The sequence below is a fragment of the Podarcis bocagei genome (assembly GCF_964188305.1).
Source record: "Podarcis bocagei genome assembly, chromosome: 11".
NCBI lineage: Eukaryota > Metazoa > Chordata > Lepidosauria > Squamata > Lacertidae > Podarcis > Podarcis bocagei.
In genome coordinates, this window is record NC_138136.1 from 55076899 (window position 1) to 55100578 (window position 23680).

General features: G+C 45.0%; 1 protein-coding gene and 1 long non-coding RNA gene across 2 annotated transcripts; one reads left to right on the plus strand and one right to left on the minus strand.

Annotated features, from left to right (window-relative positions):
* Nucleotides 1–1075: 1075 nt before the first annotated feature.
* Nucleotides 1076–6333, minus strand: LOC308597397. The gene is made up of 2 exons (XR_014012931.1): nt 6179–6333; nt 1076–1206 (listed from the first exon to the last, which is right to left on the minus strand). It is a non-coding gene; the product is annotated as an uncharacterized lncRNA (long non-coding RNA).
* Nucleotides 6306–23680, plus strand: ACAA2 (acetyl-CoA acyltransferase 2). Its single transcript, XM_081213101.1, has 10 exons — nt 6306–6451; nt 8256–8422; nt 11431–11559; nt 13424–13540; nt 13743–13890; nt 16006–16181; nt 18135–18264; nt 20917–20987; nt 21825–21979; nt 23029–23680. Exons 1-10 carry the CDS (start codon nt 6436–6438, stop codon nt 23111–23113), a joined length of 1194 nt encoding a protein of 397 aa, XP_081069227.1. The 5' UTR covers nt 6306–6435; the 3' UTR covers nt 23114–23680.

Consider the following 23680-nt stretch of genomic DNA (forward strand, 5'->3'; position numbering starts at 1 on the left):
ATATATATCTGTTGAAGGGTGAGTTTGAGCCCAGAGCCAGCCAGATCCTGATGGCCCCAATTTGGAAGGATGGTGAGAGGATGGGAAAAGGTACAATACCTCCTTTTATCCACGTCAGTTCTTCCCCAAAAGCATTTTACAAAAGGTTCTCATCTCTGCACTGCTGTATGCAAGAAATTTGCATCTTGCATGCACAGATACACATATCAACATCCCTGGTTTCATTTGGCAGAATAGTGAAGTACAAGCTGATAGGGAAATCTATTTCAGTTAAGTTAAACCACAATGTATTTGCAGACTGTTTTTCTTGAACAATTCTATCCTAGGAAAAGAAAAAGTACGCTGGCCTTTTGAGAAACAATCCAGTTTGAAATGTGAAGACTAGGGCAGGAATACTAAGTAAGGAATCCTTACTTGGGAGTAGGCCCCACTGAACCTGATGGGGCTTGTACCTAAGTGAACAGGAGGCTTAAAAGGTAGACCTCTGATTATAGGGCTTGTGGTTTTTTAAATAATTATGGCTTCTAGGGGTTCCTGAATTAACACTTCTGAAGAGCAAACATTATTATAGCAAAGAAGTGCCAATAAAACAATTCACATTCCTATTTGGTTCATGGTTGCTTCTGACAGACCAAAAGCAATAAAGTCAAGCTTATAAAAAAGTAAAGTTTAACGGAATAAGGGGTGACAGGGTGAATACCTCTATTCCATCTCTGCAGGGGTACAAGATAGCAACCTGTACCCTGTTGAGGCTGTTTAGAGTTGCAGGTAAAAAGCTCTCAGCTATGCTAGACGAGGTGTGAATTCCATGACACTTTATGGCATATGTGATGGGTCTCCTCAGTGGTAGAAGCTTTATGGATTTCAGCCTTTAATGCTGTTTCAACTACAGTTAAGGAAAAAGCAACAAAAGGTATGTTTTCCCTATTGCTTATAGGGACTCCCTGTAGTGCATCATAGGAAAGTAGGAGAAAAGCTAAGGTGGTTTGAAAAACTCTGGACCATTGCCATAATGGGAGGAACTCACTAACAACCTACAGCCAAGACAAGGCAAAACCAAACCAATAGCACACTATTGGGTATCCTTTCATTACATTTATTTATTTAAAAAACCAGCCTGCCATTAAACACTGTGGATTACTTGCATTTGTTTCATTCTCTGAGTGGCAGCTTGTGCTGCAGGATCCAAGGGCCACGTGAAGAAATCTGCAATGGAGAACAAATATATTTGTTAGTAACCATGATCCCTTGCTCCCAATGTAATTTTCTTCTTGTTGTTGTATTTTGCCTTTAATCCCTGTTGTAATTGCATTGGCATACTTAATGTTTTTTTTTAATTATTTTTTTTTTAAAGATCAAGTAACAGAAGCCAAATAATAAAACAGGGACTTTATCGAATTTGAGAGACCACAAACTCAGAGAGAAAGCCTTTCACAAATGATATAAGAGTTCTATTGCTATGAGCCGTTAGAAGGGTAGGGTTACAATGTGGCAGCCCCTCCAGAAGCTTTTGGAGAAAAACCTGTATTCCGTGAAAAGTATTCAGAGGTAACTGGTATACAGTGGTGCCTCGCAAGACGAAATTAATCCATTCCGCGAGTCTCTTCGTCTTGTGGTTTTTTCGTCTTGCGAAGCACTGCTATTAGCGGCTTAACGGCTATTAACGGCTTAGCAGCTTTAAGAAAAAGGAAACAAACTCGCAAGAACTCGCAAGACGTTTCGTCTTGCTAAGCAAGACCATAGGGAAATTCGTCTTGCGGAACGACTCAAAAAACAGAAAACTCTTTCGTCTTGCGAGTTTTTCGTCTTGCGAGGCATTCGTCTTGCGGGGCACCACTGTGTAAGTGAGCATGCTTAATTTCTGGAACAGTTCAGCACAAATGGGGTGTGCCTTGCTACAATGCTAGTCCTATTCCAAAATAGGCATGGGCACAATTTTAGCTGCCCCCCTGAATACATTCATGAGGCATGGAGGTAAAAGAGTTCAATGTTTGGGATATTAACATATGTCAATAAAGAGCTTAGCATTTGAAAGTCAGGAAGGTACCAATTCTTACACAGTGGGATTTAAAAGGTTAAAAGTTTTGGAATGGGGAAAGAGTGAGTTTCACAGAATTGTAGCATTGCAAGGGACCACGAGAGTCATCTAGTCCAACCCCCTGCAATGCAGGAATCTTTTGCCCAAAGTGGGGCTCCAACCCATGATTGAGTCTTACGCTCTATTGACTGAGATATAAATGTGATAAATCTAGCCACTCCTGCAATGAATCAGGTACAGTGGTACCTCAGGTTAAGTACTTAATTCGTTCCAGAGGTCAGTTCTTAACCTGAAACTGTTCTTAACCTGAAGCACCACTTTAGCTAATGGGGCCTCCTGCTGCTGCAGCGCTGCCGGAGCACGATTTCTGTTCTCATCCTGCAGCAAAGTTCTTAACCCAAGGTACTATTTCTGGGTTAGCAGAGTCTGTAACCTGAAGCATATGTAATCCGAGGTACCACTGTATATGGTTCTCCTCCGAACAGTCCTATGAGGGACCTAAGAAGAGCCTGTTGCAGCGGGCCAATGGCCCATCTAGTAATCACCTGACTCTCAGAGTGGCCAAACAGATGCCACGGGGAAACCCACAAGCAGAGCACAAGAGACCTCTCCACTCCTGCAGTTTCCTGGCATTCAGAAGCAACTCTTACTCAAGTAGGTAGTTTAGGCTGACAGCGCACGACTGGTTCAAAGTCAGCCAGGAGGTTTCATGGCTGGGTAAAAATCTGAACTCAGATCTCACCAATCAGATCTCCCCAGGTTCAACACACTTAACTACGACATATCCATAATATAGACAGGCTCTGTTTAAATCTACTTAGCAACACTTAAGGAACACCTTTTGTTGTTCCTTAAGTTTCTTTTTGTACATCAGCATCCAACTGCAGCAGTAGGGACATAACAGTTATTTCTTGGTCTCAGATGCCTTTGTTAGCACAAATTCCATCATTCAGTTCCACAGAACTCAGATTGCGCAGTGGGCTATTCATCACAGACCAGGAACTGCAACGGTGAGAGTTTTTCAAGAGCTTATGAACAAGATAGATTAGAAAAATTATTCTCACTCCTGATCTAGCCCCCTTTTCCACCTTCCTGAGCCCCCACTCCCAGTGCAGAATCATATTTTTTTAAAAAAATTATGGGTGTATGGATTTATGTATGCATCTTCTCCCTACACTGAAACAGAGAGGAGAAAAGGAAGTAACAGCAATAGCAAATTAAAACAAAATGATAAGACAGTGAGCAGAGAAAAACCTGGGATAGTTGATGCATAAGTTAAGGACTGCAGAAGCAGAGGGGGAAAGAGAGCCTGAAAACCCACTGAAGCAGGGCAAAGGAGAGGGCTTGCAAACCAGATCACCGAATCTACGATTCCCAAGAACTATGACAACAGAAGGCTGATAATGTCTTTTCCAGTATTTTACATAATATGCTACTGCTTTGGGAAGGTTGCATACATCTATTTCTGATATGCATAATAACCCAAGAACAACAATCTGAGATGCTCCAGGTTCTTCATGACAGAAAAGGCATGAAACTGACAGCCTTGTATCTATTTCATTCGTGAATCACTTCCTATGAAGCATCTTAAAGTGATTTCATAATAAATGATAGCAAAAACATGGTCTAGTATGCCTTTTCACCCTCCACTAAAGCTCCCAGCTTCGGCTTGTCATATATATTATCTTGTTTCAGTTCAGATTTATTTTAACAAAATATAAATGCCTCATAATGCAGTGGAGACACTTGATTCTGTAAACAGCCATCCATGCTGCTGCCTCCCCTTCAAAACAGGAGGCTGGCTGTTAAAAGAAACCAGCGCTACAAAACTTCACAATTATGTTCAACCCATGAGTTCTGAAACAGCATTTTGGCCTCTATTGATTGCAGTCTGCAGTTGTTGGCTTTTTTTGCCCCTTTGCATTTAAAAAAACTTAATTTAGCAATCTATCCCTAGGAACGTAGGAATATGTCTTATACCAGGTGTTTGTATGTAGCCTAGGATTGTCTCCTCTGATTCAGAGTCCCTCACAAGGGTCTTTCTCATCACCTTCTTTCTACCTGACCCTTCTCAACTGGATATGCCAGAGACTGGACTTTGAGACCTTTGGCAGATAAAGCAAAAAGTTTACTATCTTTTGAGGAAAGAGTGCTTGTTGAGCAAGACCCTTCCAATAAGCTATAATTGCACAACACAAATTTGCTGGTATGTGACTGAATGCCACCCAGTCGGGAAAGGCCAAATGGATTCAATGAGATCTCTGACGCATCATATCCAAGATCCAATCTATCCCACTTCCCACACTGGCCTAAGGGATGTAGTAACAGCCCTCTCGTTTTTTCTCCACTGAGTGGCTTTGCACGACCGAACAACCTCTGTTTGGGAGGCTCACTATGAATTTTCCAAAAACCGTCTATAAACATTTAAGAAGCAACAAAAATTAGCTAAAGGAGAATATTCAAGCAAAAATTGCAGGATGATGTGCTGGTATATTACAAGGGGGTTATTACCTAGTAAGGTAATAACATTATTAGGACCTACCAAAGATGACAAAGATTTTGAGTTTTGTGCTTTGTTTTTGTTGGCATCCGTCTGCCTTTTGAGATAATGGAGGAAGTGCGCCTTTGGGAGTGAAGCCAAACCGCTGGAAAGTTACAAGCGCTGCTGTGGGGAAGATGAAGCTGGGGAAGATGAAGGCGGCCAGTTTCGCTGTTACAGATGTACCATTTCTTCTCTCTGCACTCCTCCCAGCAGCCATTCCTTGACTGGTGAATGCTATGGATGCACAGCCTGTTTGTGTCCTGGTGGGGTTGATGTTGCCAGCCTCCACGCCATGTTTGCAGACTTCTTATTTGCTCATTTGCTTATTTACTCTCAGTATTTATCCTGGCTGCCCAATGACATAGTTGTTTGGGAGACTTGGAGAGATAAAGTGATAAAAGGTACATGGTTCAAAACTGATGGATTTGCATGTTTGCTCACTCCTTTGGGGGCTTTTAAGTGGCTCCTTGCAGTTATAGAGATGCAGGGAGGGGAAAACCTTGAGAGGTATGCTAGGTACACACCATAAAACGAAAGCACACACCCCAAAGAATCCTGGGAACTTTGGTTTGTTAAAAAGTAGGAGCTATCACAGGTCTGTGAGGAGCCAAAATCCACCACCAACTTTGGCGGGGGGGGGCAGTTATTGTTTTGCTTTTCTTGTTTTAACCATGCATTTTGTGTTATTATCGATGCAAAAATCTCCAAATGAATCTGAACTTCAATGCCTATAATCCCTGGTAGAGGACAAGGATCCTGAGATCACGTTAAGGGTGTACAAATTCTGTGCAATTGCCATAAAACTTAGGGAACAAGCTGTGCTCTCATAATGGTTAAGGTTTTAAATGATAATTTTAGCTTAATATGTTAATAAGTTTTAATTTATATATTTTTAAACTGTTGCTATATCTGTATTGTCCCTGTTATACCCAATTGCAAATTCAAATGCATCCCTATCGTGTTTTATGAATTCCATAATTGTGTGTGGGCTGGAACTGGTCTGTGATCGAAATAATAAATTAATTCATTCAATGTGTTATTATCTTGTATTTTTTATGCTGTGAACCGCCCTGAAATATATGGGTGGTGGGCGGCACACAAATTTAATAACTAATAATAACAAGCCCACCCACCCAGAGACAAGACATTCCCCAGGCAGGCGCTTTAGCATGAAGCAAGCCGCGTTGCCCCGGAAACGGCCGGCGCGAATCTGCCGCGCCCCAAACCGCTCCTCCCGTTGCTCTCCTTTCCCCGCCCAGTTTGACATCCGCGGGCGCAGATTCCACACGAGGGTCCCTCGTCTTTGTAGTAATCGTTGCCACCATGCGGAGAGAGCACCTTGGCGTTACCGAGCCTGCACCCAGTTCCCTGCCCCTCCCCAGAGACAAGTTCCTTCTCCCCCCCCCCATTCCAAAAACTAAATAAAAGCATTATTAAAAAGGAAACCGCTATTATTTGCAATTGGTGTTATTCAATTCAAATGCTATTATTGCAATTGAATTGGTGCAATTCAAAGGAGTAACCCAAATTTGGGGTTGCTACCCCCCATTATCCCACCCCTCGAGGATGCACACGCGTTACCTGCCCACGCGTCTCACCTGTTCCCTCCTCTCGAGGAGCAGCAGGCAGAGTCCGCTTGTGCTGGATGTGTCTGTGCAGGCGAGGAGGCTGGGCGACGGGGAAGAAGTAGGGGAAAGGGCAAGAGGAGGAGGAGGAGGAGGGGAAGAAACTAAGCGCCGAAAGGTCTGGTCCCGGCCCCCTCCGCCCGCCCCCTCTGCAGGCTGGGCCTCGGGATTGCATCAGGGCGTGCAAAGGGAGACCTTCAGCCCAGGAGACGGGAGAGAAGGCGGCGGCCATGGCTTTGCTCAGAGGCAAGTAGTTGTTCCCCGGGCTTAAAACTTCTCTTTCCGAATCTCTTCCCCTTCCTTCCAGGGCTGCATTTTGCAAGCCTGACGCTGCACACGCGCTTCCAGATCTGGGAGTAGCACACGCCCTAGAAACTACAAATGCAAGATTTTTATTTTTATGTTTACTTTGTTTTTATGTTGCGTTGTGCTCACTCTCATCTCGGCAGCTTGAATAAACACGGCTTTGGAGCAAAGAACACGAAGCAGCACAGGATAGGAGAAACGAGGCTTGGGAGTGGTTCTTTTTTATTATTATTATTTTATTGCCGGCGTGCATACCTTTGCTTTTTATTATTTCTTTCTTCTTCAGAGGCAGAGCTTTTCAATCAGGTTTTATTGTGTTTGCCCATGCAGCTGCCCCGGATCGTTCCCATTTTGCAGATGGGGAAACGGAGGCTGAGAGGAGAACTTTTTTATTGATAAGAAATGCATTGGAAAACAAGAAGAAACAGCTCCTAGCATTGACTGATTTGTATAACAGGTTGTCAATCATTTTGAAAGATATCTATCCACATTCTCCAAATTAAAAAAAATAAATCTATAATATTCTACACTGAAATGTTTACTGTAGCAAAAAGCCACCAAGCTGCAGAGACTTTTTATGAAAAAGTTGGCTTTTTAAAAAAACACATCTAAAAATTAGACTGCAATCATTTAAGCATTTCAAAGCTTCTGTGAATAGGATAGTCTCATAATAATAATAATTGTTTTATATAGTGTATTTCAAATGTGCAAAGCCGTTCTTGCATGTTATCTCAGTAATCTTTGCAAGACCCTTGTAAATTAGGCACTCTAGGGGGCTTGCTCTGGTTTGGTGTAGCAAGACATGTTGAACTAGGTAGTCCCTTCTTGAGATCATGAAATAGGACATGGGAATCACTACCTGTAAGGCTTTGGCTATCCCTAAGCATATGTGGACACTTTAGTGGAGTTAACTAGTTTGCAAAATGTCTGGTAAAACATGCTTTGGAAGCTGCAGAGACTTTGTATGCAAATAGGGAGACAAATGCTGTCATGAGTGTATACTAGTTTCCACATAATGAACAGCATTGCTGCACTGGCTTGCATTTCTAAACTTGTGCAATGCCCCAGGTGTTTTTCTGTAACCATGAAAAGGCACAGCTTGCTCCTTTCAAAATTGCTCCTTTCAGGGAGTATAAGGGGCTATATGCTACTTCCAGGATCAGAGACAACGTGCTGGGAGAGGGCTGATGGCTTGATTGTAGCATCTTTTTGGCATTCTGAGAAACCGATGCCGGATTAAATAGGCCTTTGGTCTACTTCTTCAGACTCTGGGGAGTAAAGACCTTGTCAGTAATGAGTATTACAGGGAATTGATGTCTGGTGATGACTGCACACTTTTCCACACAGCTCCTCAAAAAGCAAATACTTTGGACCCAATTTAAGCAAATATTAACTATGAAAGCAGGCTTGTTTTCGTATCACTTCCGTATTACTTAATACTTAGTTGTTGGAAGAAGAACGGCTGTATTCACTGAAGGGTGTGTGTAGGATCTTAAGCCTTCATTTATCTCCATGGGCTTCTGTCAACAGATGGTCATCTTGAAAGGCTTGCTAGCAGAGCACATGGCTTTGTGAAAGGCCCCAGGTTGGTGCCCCCATGATGTTGGGTTGGGAAAGACTCCCTGACTAAAACCCTGGAGCCCCACTTCAGTATTGCAGACAATACTGTGCTCACTGAGCCAATAGTTTTCATAAGACAGCTTCCTGTACCTCATCATTGTGTTTTCCAACTTTTCCATTCCAGGTGTGTTCATTGTTTCTGCCAAGAGGACTCCATTTGGGGCTTATGGAGGCTTGCTCAAGGACTTCACTGCCACAGACTTAACGGAGATTGCAGCACGCTCAGCCCTGGCTGCTGGCAAAGTGTCTCCCGAAATCATTGACAGTGTGGTTGTGGGCAATGTCATGCAGGTTGGTAGGACACAGCAGATGCCAGCTGGCAAATCCTCTTGTTGCACTCATGCTAATGTTCTTTCTCTTTCTATGTTTGCTCTGTTGCCCCATTCCAGAGGAGCTAGAAATAAACTGGAACAACTGCAGTTCTAACAAGTCACTTGTAAAACAGTTTCCCTTGGAGTATTCTATGTCATTGAATTTGCCCCTGCTGGCATTGTTGGGGGTAGGAATGAGATGCACACAATCGTGTAAATATGTTTTTGCACCCTACAGAATGTGTTTTGCTTTCTTTACAACTTTTTCATTTTTCTCTGTGTGCAGATAACAAGTACAGTCCTTAATGAACAAAGACATTTAGAGTAACTTAACCCAAGTTCACGTGTCTTATTATTAACACAGTGAAAATGAAAGCTCTTTATATAACTAATACTAACCAAAGCCTTGACCTGCCTTTCCCTATATTCTAAACTCTTGCCTATGGTGTGGGTGTTTTCTGAATTTCCTATGCAGAGAAGAGCTTTGGTTCTTCGTATCCTAGGATAATTTGCATAGGGTAATTTATATGGGGAAGATTTTTACTTTGCATCCAGTTTTTTAAAAAATTATGCCAAATTGAACATGTTTATTTTATTTGTATTTAAGTAAGAAAACTGCAAAAACATGTCCCATGTTATTTTTTTGTCTTGGTACAACTCAAGTATTGGACCTAAATTATTTTAGGGGTGAAATTAAAGTGTGCTTAATGCAGCTTAAATGCTGTGTTTTATGGAAATTTGACTGGAATACTTGTAAATTTTAAATACAAACACATGTAATTCACTTACATTGTTTCCACCCCCCGATCCTTAAATTTAAACAAAGGTACTGGAAACTGTTGACACACTAATAAATTTTGACGCGGGTGGCACTGTGGGTTAAACCACAGAGCCTAGGACTTGCCAATCAGAAGGTCGGCGGTTCAAATCCCCACAACGGGGTGAGCTCCCATTGCTCGGTCCCTGCTCCAGCCAACCTAGCAGTTCGGAAGCACATCAAAGTGCAAGTCGGTAAATAGGTGTTTCTCTGGCGGGAAGGTAAACGGTGTTTCCGTGCGCTGCTCTGGTTCGCCAGAAGCGGCTTAGTCATGCTGGCCACATGACCCAGAAGCTGTACGCTGGTTCCCTCGGCCAATAAAGCTTGATGAGCACCGTAACTCCAGAGTCGGCCACGACTGGACCTAATGGTCAGGGGTCCCTTTACTTTTACCTTTACTGGAAACTGTTGACACACCAATAAATTTTGTTAATCCAAAGAACTGCATGAGATATGCTGACTCACATAACTTGCCAGGGATAAACACCTGAAAAGCATTAATTACAACTTTGAAAGTGGCAGGCTTGCTTAATACTGTATTTGCGGTTGTCACCCATTCAGTGTTGCTTATGAACCTGTTGCTTATGAACCCAAAATTTCCCACCTCACATCACTGCATATAACTGGCTTTCATGATGGTAACCTAAACCAGGGATGGGAAATTGCCATCCTTCAGGCTGAACTCAGCCTCCCAAGTGTTCAAATTTTCCCTGCAAGACCATTTCTCCCAAATCATGCCCAGCATCCCAGCAGGCATGAGGTATTCCACTGTGATTATTTATTAAGATGGTTAGGCTGCTTTTCACCAAAGAAGAAGAGGAGTTTGGATTTGATATCCCGCTTTATCACTACCCGAAGGAGTCTCAAAGCGGCTAACATTCTCCTTTCCCTTCTTCCTCCCCCACAACAAACACTCTGTGAGGTGAGTGGGGCTGAGAGACTTCAGAGAAGTGTGACTGGCCCAAGGTCACCCACCAGCTGCATGTGGAGGAGCAGGGAAGCGAACCCGGTTCACCAGATTACGAGTCTACCGCTCTTAACCACTACACCACATAAGCAATAGGGCAGCATAAAACTCCAGAGCAGGCTAAGCAACTCCTCCAAAAGCCTGGGATAACACGGGTTAACGAGGCAATGGAAAGCCAACAACATTACCATCCACACCTCTAGGGGGGAAATGTTCCAAAGAGGGAGGGGAGTTCCAAATTAGACATTGGAACATTATCTCTACCCCTTGCAACAGAATTTGAGTGTGCTGTCACCCTAGACCACGCATAGGCAAACTCTGCCCTCGAGATGTTTTTGGGACTACAACTCCCATGATCCCTAGCTAACAGGACCAGTGGTCGGGGATGATGGGAATTGTAGTCCCAAAACATCTGGAGGGCCGGGTTTGCCTATGCCTGCCCTAGACTTCCCTTAAAGTTACATGCAGCTCAATCCTACGCATGTTTAAACTGAGTTAGTTTCACTGTGTTCAGCAGAGCTTGGTTCCAAGCAAGTCTGTAACATGGCATCTTTGGAGGCCGATCCTCTGTATGTTTTCTCACTTCCAAGCATTGCAGTTTATGCATTACCTGCATTTTTTTGCTTTGAGCAGCATTAACCAAGTGGTACGTCTGCCCTAGTCGGACACGACTAGACCAGTGTTTCCCAACCACTGTTCCGCGGCACACTAGTGTGCTGCGAGATGTTGCCTGGTGTGCTGCGAGATGTTGCCTGGAGGGAGGCGGGCGAGTCAGGCGGCGAGAGGCGGCGGCGGCGAGGAGAGGCCGCCCAGCGCGGGGCTCTCGCCGTCTGCCTGCCTGACTGCCTGCGAGCTCGGCGGGCAGCGCCTCCGTCCGCAGCGCCCGCCTCACGCCTCTCATTCCCTGCCCCTGCCAAAGCTCACCCAGCCAAGCCGCGCTCTCCTTCCTGCCTCACTTTGCTGCCTCCTCCCCCCCCACCCCCAAAGCTTGGAGGTTCCCCGGCAAGGGGGAGGGGAAAAAATTGAAACTTACACTTTCGTGCGTCCCTCCCGGTGTGACGCTGCGCGCTGATGTCACGGGGCTGTAATGGTGGTGTGCCTCGATATTTTTTTCATCAAACAAGTGTGCCTTTGCCCAAAAAAGGTTGGGAAACACTGGACTAGACGACTAAACAACAACAACAACGTCTGCCCTTCCTTGCAGAGCTCTGCGGATGCTGCTTACCTCGCGCGGCACGTGGGTTTGCGTGTTGGAGTTCCCGTCCCAGTTCCTGCCCTAACAGTCAACAGATTGTGTGGATCAGGCTTCCAGTCCATCGTCAATGGATGCCAGGTACTAGATTTGCTCTCGCGGTACCCTATTGCTAAGTTTCTCCTGTCCTCCATCAGCCCAGCTGTCCAGTGCAAGTCAGGCAGAGACTCGAGAAATGGGAAAATAATAAATGTGTTGGATACTCCCATCTTCCTTTTTAATTGCATGATAATAACCAGGGAGCTGCAAAGTGGAGACAAGGGCATTACTGTGAATGGCTTACTGTACAGTGGTACCTCTGGATATGCACACCTCCGGTTGCGTATCCTTCAGGATACGAACACGGCAAACCCGCAAGTTTTTTTATGGGTTTCGCCGCATGCTCCGAAGCGCTCTACTGCCATGTGCACATGCGCAGAAGCAATCCCTCCAGTTGTGGAAACCTTGGGAAATGACTGGAGCTCCGGAACGGATCCCGTCTGCAACTGGAGGTACCCCTGTACTTTTTTATAAAGCAGTTCACAAAACTGGTGATGAAAGAGAAAACTAAACAACAGAGCAGAATACAGTGGTACCTTAATTCGTTCCGGAGGTCAGTTCTTAACCTGAAACTGTTCTTAACCTGAAGCACCATTTTAGCTAATGGGGCCTCCTGCTGCCGCCGTGTCGCCGGAGCACAATTTCTGTTCTCATCCTGAAGCAAAGTTCTTAACCTGAGGTACTATTTCTGGGTTAGCGGAGTCTGTAACCTGAAGCGTATGTAACCCGAGGTACCACTGTAATATTCTCGCGTCATCTGATCCATTTCCTCAATTTAAGCTTGGCTAGCCCAAACAGGCACAAACTATATCTCTTACAAAATGTGCTCAGACCTGGACTGTGGTCTGCAATGACATGGAGTTCTGTAGGAAGCAAGCACCATCAATTAATTGCCTCTTTGTGCTCTCAATTGCTAAACTCAACACAAAGGGACCACCTAGGATCGGGCAGGCTTGATAGAGAGGCCCTGGGACCTCCATTGAGCCTATGGGCTAGAGATTCCCACCAACTATGACATAGGTGATGACTTTAAAAGGGCGGGTCCTGTGGAAGGAGGTGGTTTCCAAGCTATCGAAGGCCCTATAAACTTCTAATTGTGCCTGAAAAGAAAAGACAGCCAGTGCAAAGTTCTTAGAGAAGCCCGTGCCGTTAAAGCAAAAACTCTTCCAAAGTAGTTGCAAAATGATTAGGAAACATAAGAGCCTTGCTAGATCATACCAAAGGACTAACTAGTCCAGCAGAGTCCCATTGTTGCCGATGGGAAACTTGCAAGCGAGACAGGAAAGTAGTTGCTCTGTCCCACTGTTGTTCCCCCAGCAACTGGTAATCAGTCGTATTCTGCCTCTGATATTGGGGGTAGTAGACAGCCACTCTTCCTCTGCACACAGCTCCTAGTGCAGGTACACAATTTTTGGAGCCTCGTGCAACACCCACAGGGTTGTGGAAAGGTGGTGTGGAGGCATAGCATTTTTTCCCTTCATGTACTGGCCTGCTGTCCCTCCGAAAGTAAATTGGTACAGTGGTACCTCGGGTTACATACGCTTTGGGTTACATACGCTTCAGGTTACAGACTCCACTAACCCAGAAATAGTACCTCAGGTTAAGAACTTTGCTTCAGGATGAGAACAGAAATTGTGCTCCGGCGGCGCAGCAGCAGCGGGAGGCCCCATTAGCTAAAGTGGTGCTTCAGGTTAAGAACAGTTTCAGGTTAAGAACGGACCTCCGGAACAAATTAAGTACTTAATCCGAGGTACCACAGTATTGTCAAGTCCTTCCTTGGTCTAGATTCATCTGTAATGAGCTGAGGTGTTTTCTGATGCACTTATCTGACGCACAACTACTAACCTGAAATGGTGAAATAAAAAATCCCTAATGAGCTTTTTCTCTCTCTTCCCACTCAAAACAGGAAATTTGCCTTAAAGAATCGGAGGTGGTGCTGTGTGGTGGAACAGAAAGTATGAGCCAAAGTCCATATGCTGTCCGAAATGTCCGCTTTGGAACAAAACTTGGAGTCGATCTCAAGGTACTGGCGTTGGATGCTTTGCCATTGCTCTCAGCAGCTTTGTGTATATCTGGTAGTTGTTGCCTGGTAGTCATTCCTGAAGCTGGCCATTGTTTGTGTTGTGTTGTTTGGCTTTTTCCCACAATCGCTGAATTCATTACCCCCAAAATCTTGTAATGGTGTTACTAATCTTGTTGCGTTGTCTGTTTCATCCCCCTTGCAGCTGGAAGACACGCTGTGGGCAGGGCTGACAGATCTGCATATTAAAACCCCTATGGGGGTTACGGCTGAAAACCTTGCTGCGAAATACAACATCACAAGGGAAGACTGTGACCGCTATGCAGTAAAGACACAGCAGAGGTGGAAAGCTGGTCAGTGGGTTTACAAGGGTTAAAAACGTACAGTAGCGTCATCCATTTCAAAGGGAAGCCTAGTTCTCATAAGTGGCAGGTAGTAGACCTATCTCTGGGCTGCACCACTTGCGTGATGGAATGCTCTTTCATGTAGAAAACAAAATGCAAGGAAAAAGAGAGGGGGAATGTTTCCCTTCCCTCCCAGCTTCCCCCAAACAGTATTAAAAGGCTGTTTTGACTAAAAACGTTGACTACAGTGGTACCTCGGGTTACATACACTTCAGGTTACATACGCTTCAGGTTACAGACTCCGCTAACCCAGAAATAGTGCTTCAGGTTAAGAACTTTGCTTCAGGATGAGAACAGAAATCGTGATCTGGCAGCGCGGCAGCAGCGGGAGGCCCCATTAGCTAAAGTGGTGCTTCAGGTTAAGAACAGTTTCAGGTTAAGTACGGACCTCCGGAACGAATTAAGTACTTAACCCGAGGTACCACTGTATTTTAAGATGAGCAAATGTTAACCAATTTCATTGGCCAGTTCTTTCAGGCTTGACACACACAAAAAATTAGTGAGCAAAACCTAACCAATGCTGTCTTTCCACATCTGCTTTGGAAAACTGTGTCACGTTGCTCATCCATGTAACTTGCTAGGGAGTAAGTGCCATAGAGTGCTTGCCGTTTTCTACAGGCAGCACATTTGCAAAGATGTGGTTCCTTAGGCACCGTTTTGCAGTTTCATTTTTCATTTTATTTCATTTTTAATTTGTATACAGTGGTACCTCGGGTTACAGATGCTTCAGGTTACAGACGCTTCAGGTTACAGACTCCACTAACCCAGAAATAGTACCTCGGATTAAAAACTTTGCTTCAGGATGAGAACAGAAATCATGTGGTGGCGGCGCAGCGGCAGCAGGAGGCCCCATTAGCTATAGTGGTACCTCAGGTTAAGAACAGTTTCAGGTTAAGAACGGACCTCCAGAACGAATTAAGTTCTTAACCCAAGGTACCATGGTACTGCCTTTCTATGTTACAGTGGTACCTCGAGTTACAAACGCCTCAGGTTACAAACACTTCAGTTTACAAACTCCGCTAACCTGGAAGAGTTACCTCGAGTTGAGAACTTTGCCCCAGGATGAGAACGGAAATCGTGTGCTGGCAGCGCAAGATGCCCTATTAGCGAAAGCACGCTTCTAGTTAAGAACAGTTTCATGTTAAGAACAGACCTCCGGAACGAATTAAGTTTGTAACTAGAGGTAGCACTGTACTATGCACACGGTGGTTTCTAACAACAAAACATACAGCAGAGATCACACAGACCGTGCAGTTGGTCTATTTGCCCTCCGTCATTGTTCTTGGCTCTAAGTACTCACACGTCTGGTCAAACCAACCATCTAGAGGGGTCACTGCTGGAAGGAAACCCCATGGACCAAGCACCATATAACACCAACCCTACAAGACCTACATTGGCACCCAGTACGTTTCCGAGCACAATTCAAAGTGTTGGTGCTGACCTTTAAAGCCCTAAATGGCCTTGGCGCAGTATACCTGAAGGAGCGTCTCCATCCCCCATCCCCACTGAGGTCCAGCTCCAAGGGCCTTCTGGCGGTTCCCTCACTGCAAGAAGTGAGGTTACAGGGAACCAGGCAGGAGGTCTTCTTGGTAGTGGCGCCTGCCCTGTGGAAGGTCCTCCCTTCAGATGTCAAGGAAATAAACAATTGTCTGACTTTTAGAAGACATCTGAAGGCAGCCCTGTTTAGGGAAGCTTCTAATGTTTAATAGGTTATTGTATTTTAGTATTTTGTTGAGCCACCCAGAGTGGCTGGGGCAACCCAGTCAGATGGAAGACATAGAAATAATAAAATTATTATCAGTGCTTTTTTTTCTGGGGGTGCTCAAAGGTACGCAGTACCAGCACCTTTTTCCTAGAAGGAAAGCACTGGTTAAAATAGTGGCACGTACTTTAACAAGCTCATGGTGAGTTCCCGCACCCTTTTTTCTAAAAGAGAAGCACTGGGTGTCGTCTTTGTCATCTACCTCAAGCGCGGCCCCTGCAGAGGGGGTTTTTTAATCACCAGCCGATCTCTTTGGGTTCTTCCTCTGTGACGTACTGACGTTGGCTGCCTTGTTTTTATAGCCCAAGAAGCCGGGCACTTCAAAGCTGAAATGGCACCTATTGAAGTGAAAACCAAGAAAGGCAAGCAGAGCATGGAACGGGATGAGCACCCTCGACCGGAGGCGACTCTGGAACAGTTGGCAAAGCTCCCTACAGTTTTCAAGAAAGATGGGACCGTCACAGCTGCAAATGCCTCGGTGAGCCAGGGAGCTTAAAATCCTGGTCTAAGAACAATTTGCTCAGATGCAGCTCTTTTCCCTGGAGCTGAAGTCAGATTACTCAGGGTTCTTTTTTAAAAAAATAAATAAATCATACCATATGAAATAGAGGGTGGGGTATAAATAATAATAATTATTATTAGTCAGTTATCCTTGCCCACAACAAGCCAGCTCTGGGGTGCAGTTAATAAAGCCTTGCAAGCGATGCCATTTTTGCAAAAGCAGTAACATTACAGAAATTGAGATTTGCTGAGTCTGCTGCAAGAATTTTAGGGTTGCCATATTTCAAAAATTGAAAAAGTGAGGTTGTTTGTTTGCTTGCTTGCTTGCAAACACAGGTTTCCCCGGACATTTCAAGTGCTTTTCGGAAATTCTGCCCAGACGCCATTTTTGAAGGACGATCCCCAGAAATTCCGGACATATGGCAGCCCTAATTTTGTAAAACATTACGTGAAAAGTCAGGTTTGACAGGGAGCTGAGCGGATGCTAGGACTTTGTGCAGCAATGGAACTCGCAGAATCAAGTTGGAAGGGACCTCAGAAAGATCATCTCGGCCAACCCTTTGCCAGTGCTGGACGTCCCATTCCTCCTGACATTGCTGATAGATGACCAGGCTGCCCCACAATCTACAGTAGATACTGGATGTTTCTGTGCGGAACGTATCTGCCCTGGGATCCTTCGCTGAATATATGCTTCCTTTCCAATGCCCCTTTCACACACACTGCCTATTTAGGCTTTCGTGGACACTGAATTTCAGTTCTGCTGCTCAAATTTCAACTGTGGCCGTGTCCAATGTACACAGAGCTGGTGGAATTGATTTCAGATTCATCTTTAGGCACAAGTGGCAAGCTTATCGCAATGTGTACCCACAGATACTTAGAACCATAGATTTGTAGAATTGGAAGGGACCCTGAGAGTCCAACTCACTGCTGTGCAGGAATCTCAACCATAGCATCCATGACAGCCATCCAACCTCTTCTTAAAACCTGAGTGTTAATAGTGTAGGCTAAGCTTGAGGTGCTGTGGGTTAAACCACAGAGCCTAGGACTTGCCGATCAGAAGATCGGAGGTTCGAATCCCCGCGACGGGGTGAGCTCCCGTTGTTCGGTCCCAGCTCCTGCCAACCTAGCAGTTCGAAAGCACGTCAAAGTGCAAGTAGATAAATAGGTACCGCTCCGGTGGGAAGGTAAACGGAGTTCCCGTGCACTGCTTTGGTTCGCCAGAAGCGGCTTAGTCATGCTGGCCACATGACCTGGAAGCTGTACGCCGGCTCCCTCGGCCAGTAAAGCGAGATGAGCGCCACAACCGCAGAGTCGGTCACGACTGGATCTAATAGTCAGGGATCTCCTTACCTTTACCTAAGTCATATATGTCTCTGCCACTGTTTTACACGAGAATGGCCCTCTTATCAGGCAATCCAGTTCTTATGGCCCAGGATGACTGCTCTGACATCATCTGATAGGAAGTGCCTACAGAGGGTGGTGAATACAGCACAAGATATTATGGGCTATCCCGTAAATCCGCTGGATGAAATAGTGGAAGAACGTTGCCACAGGAGAGTGAGGAAAATTCTCAGGGATGATTCACACCCTGGCTGGCACTTTATTGACCTCCTGCCCTCAGGCAGAAGAGATAGAAGCATGATTAGTCGCACCAACAGGGTAAAGAACAGCTTCTATCCGTGGGCTGTTAGGCTGCTGAATGAAAAGATAACAACAGGGCAACTGACTTTTGGGTTTGGTGGGAATTAAGACTAAGAGAGCTGAGTGGGGGGTGCTCGTGTAATCTCACTGTATACAAGTTGTACAAGTGACAATAAAGTATTTCAATTATTTCAATAAGCTGCCCTTTTGAGTCCGCATAACATCTAATCCAGGACAAACTCTTGTCAATTCTCAGCCGCAGATTTAGTGTCTGTTTCTCTCTTTCTAGGGGGTATGTGACGGGGCCGGAGCAGTGATCATAGCGAGTGAAGAAGCCGTGAAAAAGCACAGCCTCACGCCATTGGCTAGAATAGTAGCCTACCATGCGTCCGGATGCGACCCCAACATCATGGGCATTGGTAAGTTACAGTCTTGGGGACTTTCCCAGCGTGTGCAAGGTGGCCCACGCAAATCCTGATTTGCAGCAACAGCATGAACTCCTGAGGCCCTTCTTTAAGGGAGCCTCGGAGCAGGATGACAAGGGGCAGGGCCTTTTCAGTTGTGGCTCCCCATCTGTGGAAAGCTCTCCCCAGTGAGGTCCCCCTGGCTCCTTCGCTGACAACTCTTTGGAGCCAGGTTTTTAAGCAGAGCTAGACGGCCATCTGCCATGGATGCTTTAGTTGACATTCCTGTATTGCAGGGGGTTGGAATGGATGACCCTCAGGGCCCGTTATATGATTTATGTTCATGTTTCTAAATTTGTTGTAAGTCTCTGGGACATCTTTAAGTAACCAGTCTAATAGGTCCAGCTCCGAGGGCCTTCTGGCGGTTCCCTCACTGCGAGAAGCCAAGTTACAGGGAACCAGGTAGAGGGCCTTCTCAGTAGTGGCGCCCACCCTGTGGAACGCCCTCCCACCAAATGTCAAAGAGAACAACAAATCCAATATTCCCAAATCCTTAACTTTCATTAACTTATTTCATCGACCTCCTCACACCTCCCTTTTTTGTATTCTAGTTATTAATTATCTCAGCAAATCCTTTGCATCTTTCACAATATTCTGTCATTAAATTACCTTAATCTATTTTAACCTTATCTTACCATAAAAAACCCTAAAACTTAAAACTTAAATCTTATTTATACCAAATTCTTTTAACCATAACATATTCTTACATAATTCTTTTTAACATTTCTGCTAAAGCCAAATAATTTCATTCCAACATTTTTCTAATACTCATTAATTTTACAATACTTTTCTAAATAAAATTTTAAAACTGTCTTCCAATCTTCATCCATCGTCTCTTCTTCCTGGTCTCGGGTTTTGTCAGTCCTTTCTATCCCATCCATCTAGTCCATCAACCTGGTGACCTTATATCCAAGGCTCTTAAGTCTTTTCCATGTCCCTACCGCAGGTCTTCTTCATGATTATACCCGTACTTTACTTTGTCTTCTGCTCCTTTCACTCAGGGAGACTCCAGCTTGACAATATTTTTGTCCCTTCTCGACAAGTCAGCCCCTTTTCCATAGTCAACACTGAAATCCATGTGGTATTTAAAGGCATGTTTCAAGGTCCCTCCAAAGTTAAGGGCCCCCACAACTCCCCGGCCCAAAGCCAGACTTGAAAGGTCAAAACATCCCTGCATAGGGGGGTCCATCCAGCCCCCCATCTCCAAGCCAAACAGAACTCCATCTCTCCAAATCTGACTTTTTCCAGGTTCATTCGTCAAATCCACCAACTCATGTTCCTGCTGGGCCACAGCTCCCTCCATCTCTGCCACCCGAGGTCCAGCAACAACCTCCTCCCTCATCTGATCTGTCAAAGCACATTCCTGGATTAATTCCTGCGTGGGTTCTATATAGGACCCATTGCCTGTCCAAAATTTCCAATCGCAACAGTCATCAAATCCATCTTCTCATGTAACTGTTCAAATAAAGCACTTGTCTTGCAAAAGGCAAGCACCAGAGCCTCTGAGCACATTCTTGTTCAAGGTCGAAGTCTGGTCCCACGATCTTTAACCTTAACAGCTGCAAAGCTCCCCAGTTCGACTTTAATAACAGTTTCACAAGCTCCCTCTAGGGGAAACAATTTCTATTTGTATCCATCTTTTTTATTATTATTATTAAAAGCAGATCTAGCAACAAAGTTTTCCTTTTTCGGATATTTTGTCGATATTTTGTTCCTTTTAAATGCGAAAGGGAACAATGGAGTCAATATGTTTCTCTTCTTTTAACTATCTGTCAAAAACGTTTGTCCACAGTCAATGAACTTCCCCAAAACGTCTGTCCTGACACCCCGCTCCCAGGTTCAAGACGGTGGAAAATTGCCTTTCTTTACTCTCTCTTCTGCAGGTTTAAACAGTCTAAAAAAGGTTCCCCCCTCTTCTCATGCTTCCAAGGGGTTTCAGTAATTTTAAATGATAAAAATGAAATCCTTTACACACGACTTTCTAAACTCTAGCTTGCCGTGTCTTTGCTTCAATCTATCTACAAAAGCGGAAGGCGGACTTCCTGTTTAGACCTTCCCACTTTTGGTGCCTAATTAAGAAATTTCATAGTCCAATTTTCCGTTCTACTCACGGGCAGTTGTTTAAAATCCAATTGTCCACAGGAAAAAGTCAGCGCTCTCCGGCAACAGCAATGCAGCTTCACTCCATGAAAGAAGCAGTCGATGCAAACCACCGCGCCACTCACCCCCACGTCGCTCCGGATCCCCAAAACAGGGTTTCCCCGCGAGTAGGCAAAGGTGCCAGCCGAATCCCACGTCCACAGGCTTCTCCCGCCTGTGGTTTTTGATGGGTCTCCGCCTCGCCGTGGCGGTTCAGACCCTGTTTTCCACGGAGCGGATTCCTCCCGATCGGAGGAAATCCGCCATTGCCAGAGGCGCCAACCCGGAAGTCGAACTGCAACTCCTATCAGTCACAGCCAACATGGCCAGTGGTCAGGAATGATGGGAACTGTAGTCCAGCGACATCTGCAGGGCACCAGGTTGCCCACTCTTGGTGTGTGTGTATATAAAGCACTGAACTATCAGTTCCTCTACTTGCCCTCATGCATGTGTATGTTTTTAACAAAGGTCCAGTGCCTGCTATTACTGAAGCCCTGAAGAAAGCTGGCCTTTCCCTGAAAGACATGGACTTAGTTGAGGTAAGGAAAGCTGTGCAGAACCCAGAAAGAATGAAACAATACCTTAATATGGCCTTCACATGGTGGGGAATTTATGGCCTTACAGATTTTGTTAGAAACAACTCCCATCATCCCTGATCCATTGGCCACGTTGGCCGGAACTGATGGGAACTTGAGCTCAGCTTTTCCCGAGATAAGCTATAGTCAAGTGACGTTCACTTAAAAGTGAACTATTAAGTGCAGTCTTTGGTCTGCCTATGGGTTAGGCAGGGTCTAAGTACAGGCTGCTGAAGATTGTTCATCTCTTATTGGAAGCAGCTTTCAAACACTGGAACTGAAATTCCCTAACTCAGGAGATCTGTATAGCTATTTCCCTGGTTGCATTTCAGCACCTCTTTATTGTTGGTTCAAGCCAACATTTGCCATGAATATTAGATGATGATGATGATGATTATTATTATTATTATTTTGCTCCCTTCAGTTCTTGGAGGATATTTTATTTGGAACTTGGTTGTGTTTTTAGTATATGTTTTGCAATTTATGTTATTCATTTTTTCAGGTCTGCCACCCTGAGTTTTATGAGTTAGAAAGAGGTTACAGACATTCTTAAATAAGTTGGGAAGTTAAAGGTTTAAAGCAGGATTTGCATCTGACCTTTCATGTTCTCATTTTGATTTTTAAAAATATATATATATATACTTTTGGCCAGTGGTTTTCTGCTCACCCACCCCTTGCAAAAGCTGCTTTCTGCATCACTTTTGAAGCATCCGAACTGTCTTCAAGGATAGCTCCAAGTAGAGTATGTTACAGCAGTCCAACATATAGGTGTTTCCAACTTTCTCTCTCTCATGTTTCAAGGTCAATGAGGCTTTTGCTCCACAGTACTTGTCAGTAGAGAAGGTTTTGGATCTAGACCCAGAGAAAACAAACGTCAATGGAGGAGCCATTGCTTTGGGTCACCCACTGGGGGCATCGGGTTCAAGGATCACTACTCACCTGGTTCACGAACTAAGGTCAGTGAATAGCCTGAAGGAACCTCTTGGGAACGCTTCTCGGTTTTGCTTTTTAAAATGCTGTGGAATGCATGCTTGGAAAAGAGCACGGTTGGCATCTGCATTTTAAGAAGATGATGTAGGAAGTCATGGAGAAGAAGACTGTCACATGGGACCCTGGAGAGCTCAGAGTCAGGGTCAATAGTGGGCTAGATGGATAAATAGTCGGAACTGGTATAAAGAAGCTGAGATAAAAATAAACAGAATTTAGCTTGCTAATTGCAGTCTGGCTCAGATTCACAAGGAGTGTAGCTTGGTCCACGCAACATGGCTGTGTGTTCCCTTCCCTCCAGCAAGTACCGTATTTTTCGCTCTATAGGACGCACTTTTTCCCCTCCAAAAATGAAGGGGAAATGTGTGTGTGCCCTATGGAGCGAATGCAGGCTTTCGCTGAAGCCTGGATAGCGAGAGGGGTCAGTGCGCACCGACCCCTCTCGCTCTCCAGGCTTCAGGAAGCTATCCACAAGCCTTCGGAGCGCAGCGGGAGTTCCCTCCAGGCTCCCAAGGCTTGCGGATAGCAGCCTCCAAACCCAACCTGGTTTGGAGGCTGGCGGTGGGGAAAGCAGCTTTCTCCCCCCCCCCCCGCCAGCCCCAAAGAGCAGGTCGAAAGGAACCCAAATCCTCCAGAGCCCAGTGGAAACTCCTGCTGGGCTCCGGAGGCTTCGGGTGAACGCACCTTGAACGCACAGAGCGCACCTTGTTTTAGAGGGGGAGAACAAGAATTTTTTTTTTTCCTGTTCTCCCCCTCCTATGGTCCGGTGCGTCCAATAGAGCGAAAAGTACGGTATGTCAGCCTGCTTATCTGCTGTAGGAAACACTCTTTCCACCAACATCAAGGCATCGCAGTGCAGTGTGCTTGGCAGTCCTTGCCCTAGATGTCATTCTGTGGAGCAAAAGAAAGGAACGGTAGAACTCAAATAATTAAAAGTCTTTCAGAACAGATGGCAAGGCTTGAGTCGTGATGCCTTGATAACTTATTTTCTTGTTTGTTCTTTCTCGTTTTTTTATAGGCGCCGTGGAGGTAAATATGCAGTCGGTTCGGCTTGCATTGGAGGAGGCCAAGGTATAGCTGTTATCATTGAGAAGACAGCCTAAAGGAAATTCGAGAATCTTGAATGGACTCTCCACCAACTGTTACATGCTCACTAGAAGAATTTAGAGAGGAGGAGGAGGAGGAGATGGCCCCACTTGTTTGCAAATCCACGAAACAGACTGGTATGGACCATCTGGCAGGCTGGGGGGATATTGCAAAGTCTTCTTTGGAAAAAAGACTATAACTAGATCATCTCTAATTCAATTGTGTGAATCTAGCTGTAATCTCCACTTACCTTGTACGTCCTGCTGAGTTAAAATGTGACTTCTAAGTATGAATTTTATTGAACAAATGTTAAGATGCCAAGTATCTCCTAACTTTGCCTTACACCAAAGCCTGCTATTTTATCAATCAATGCTGTCTTCCAAGCTGTTAGATCACCGCACTGGAATACTTCTGCAAATGTAGGTGGGGAAGGGATTTTGCATTGCTGCCAAAAAATGTTTTTCTTGAATGGATTTTGCATAAAGTGTGTGTACCGGCTGTGCAGTGTTAAGAGCTGGGAATAAAGTGTAACAAAATCAGTGTGCCTTTATGTGATAAAACAATAATAAAAATAATCAAATGAT

What these genes read in the sequence shown, in the direction of transcription:
- ACAA2 (XM_081213101.1), top strand. An exon ending in TTGTGGGCAATGTCATGCAG is followed by an intron (nt 8,423 to 11,430) that starts GTTGGTAGGACA and finishes CCTTCCTTGCAG; the next exon opens with AGCTCTGCGGATGCTGCTTA. An exon ending in AACTTGGAGTCGATCTCAAG is followed by an intron (nt 13,541 to 13,742) that starts GTACTGGCGTTG and finishes TCCCCCTTGCAG; the next exon opens with CTGGAAGACACGCTGTGGGC.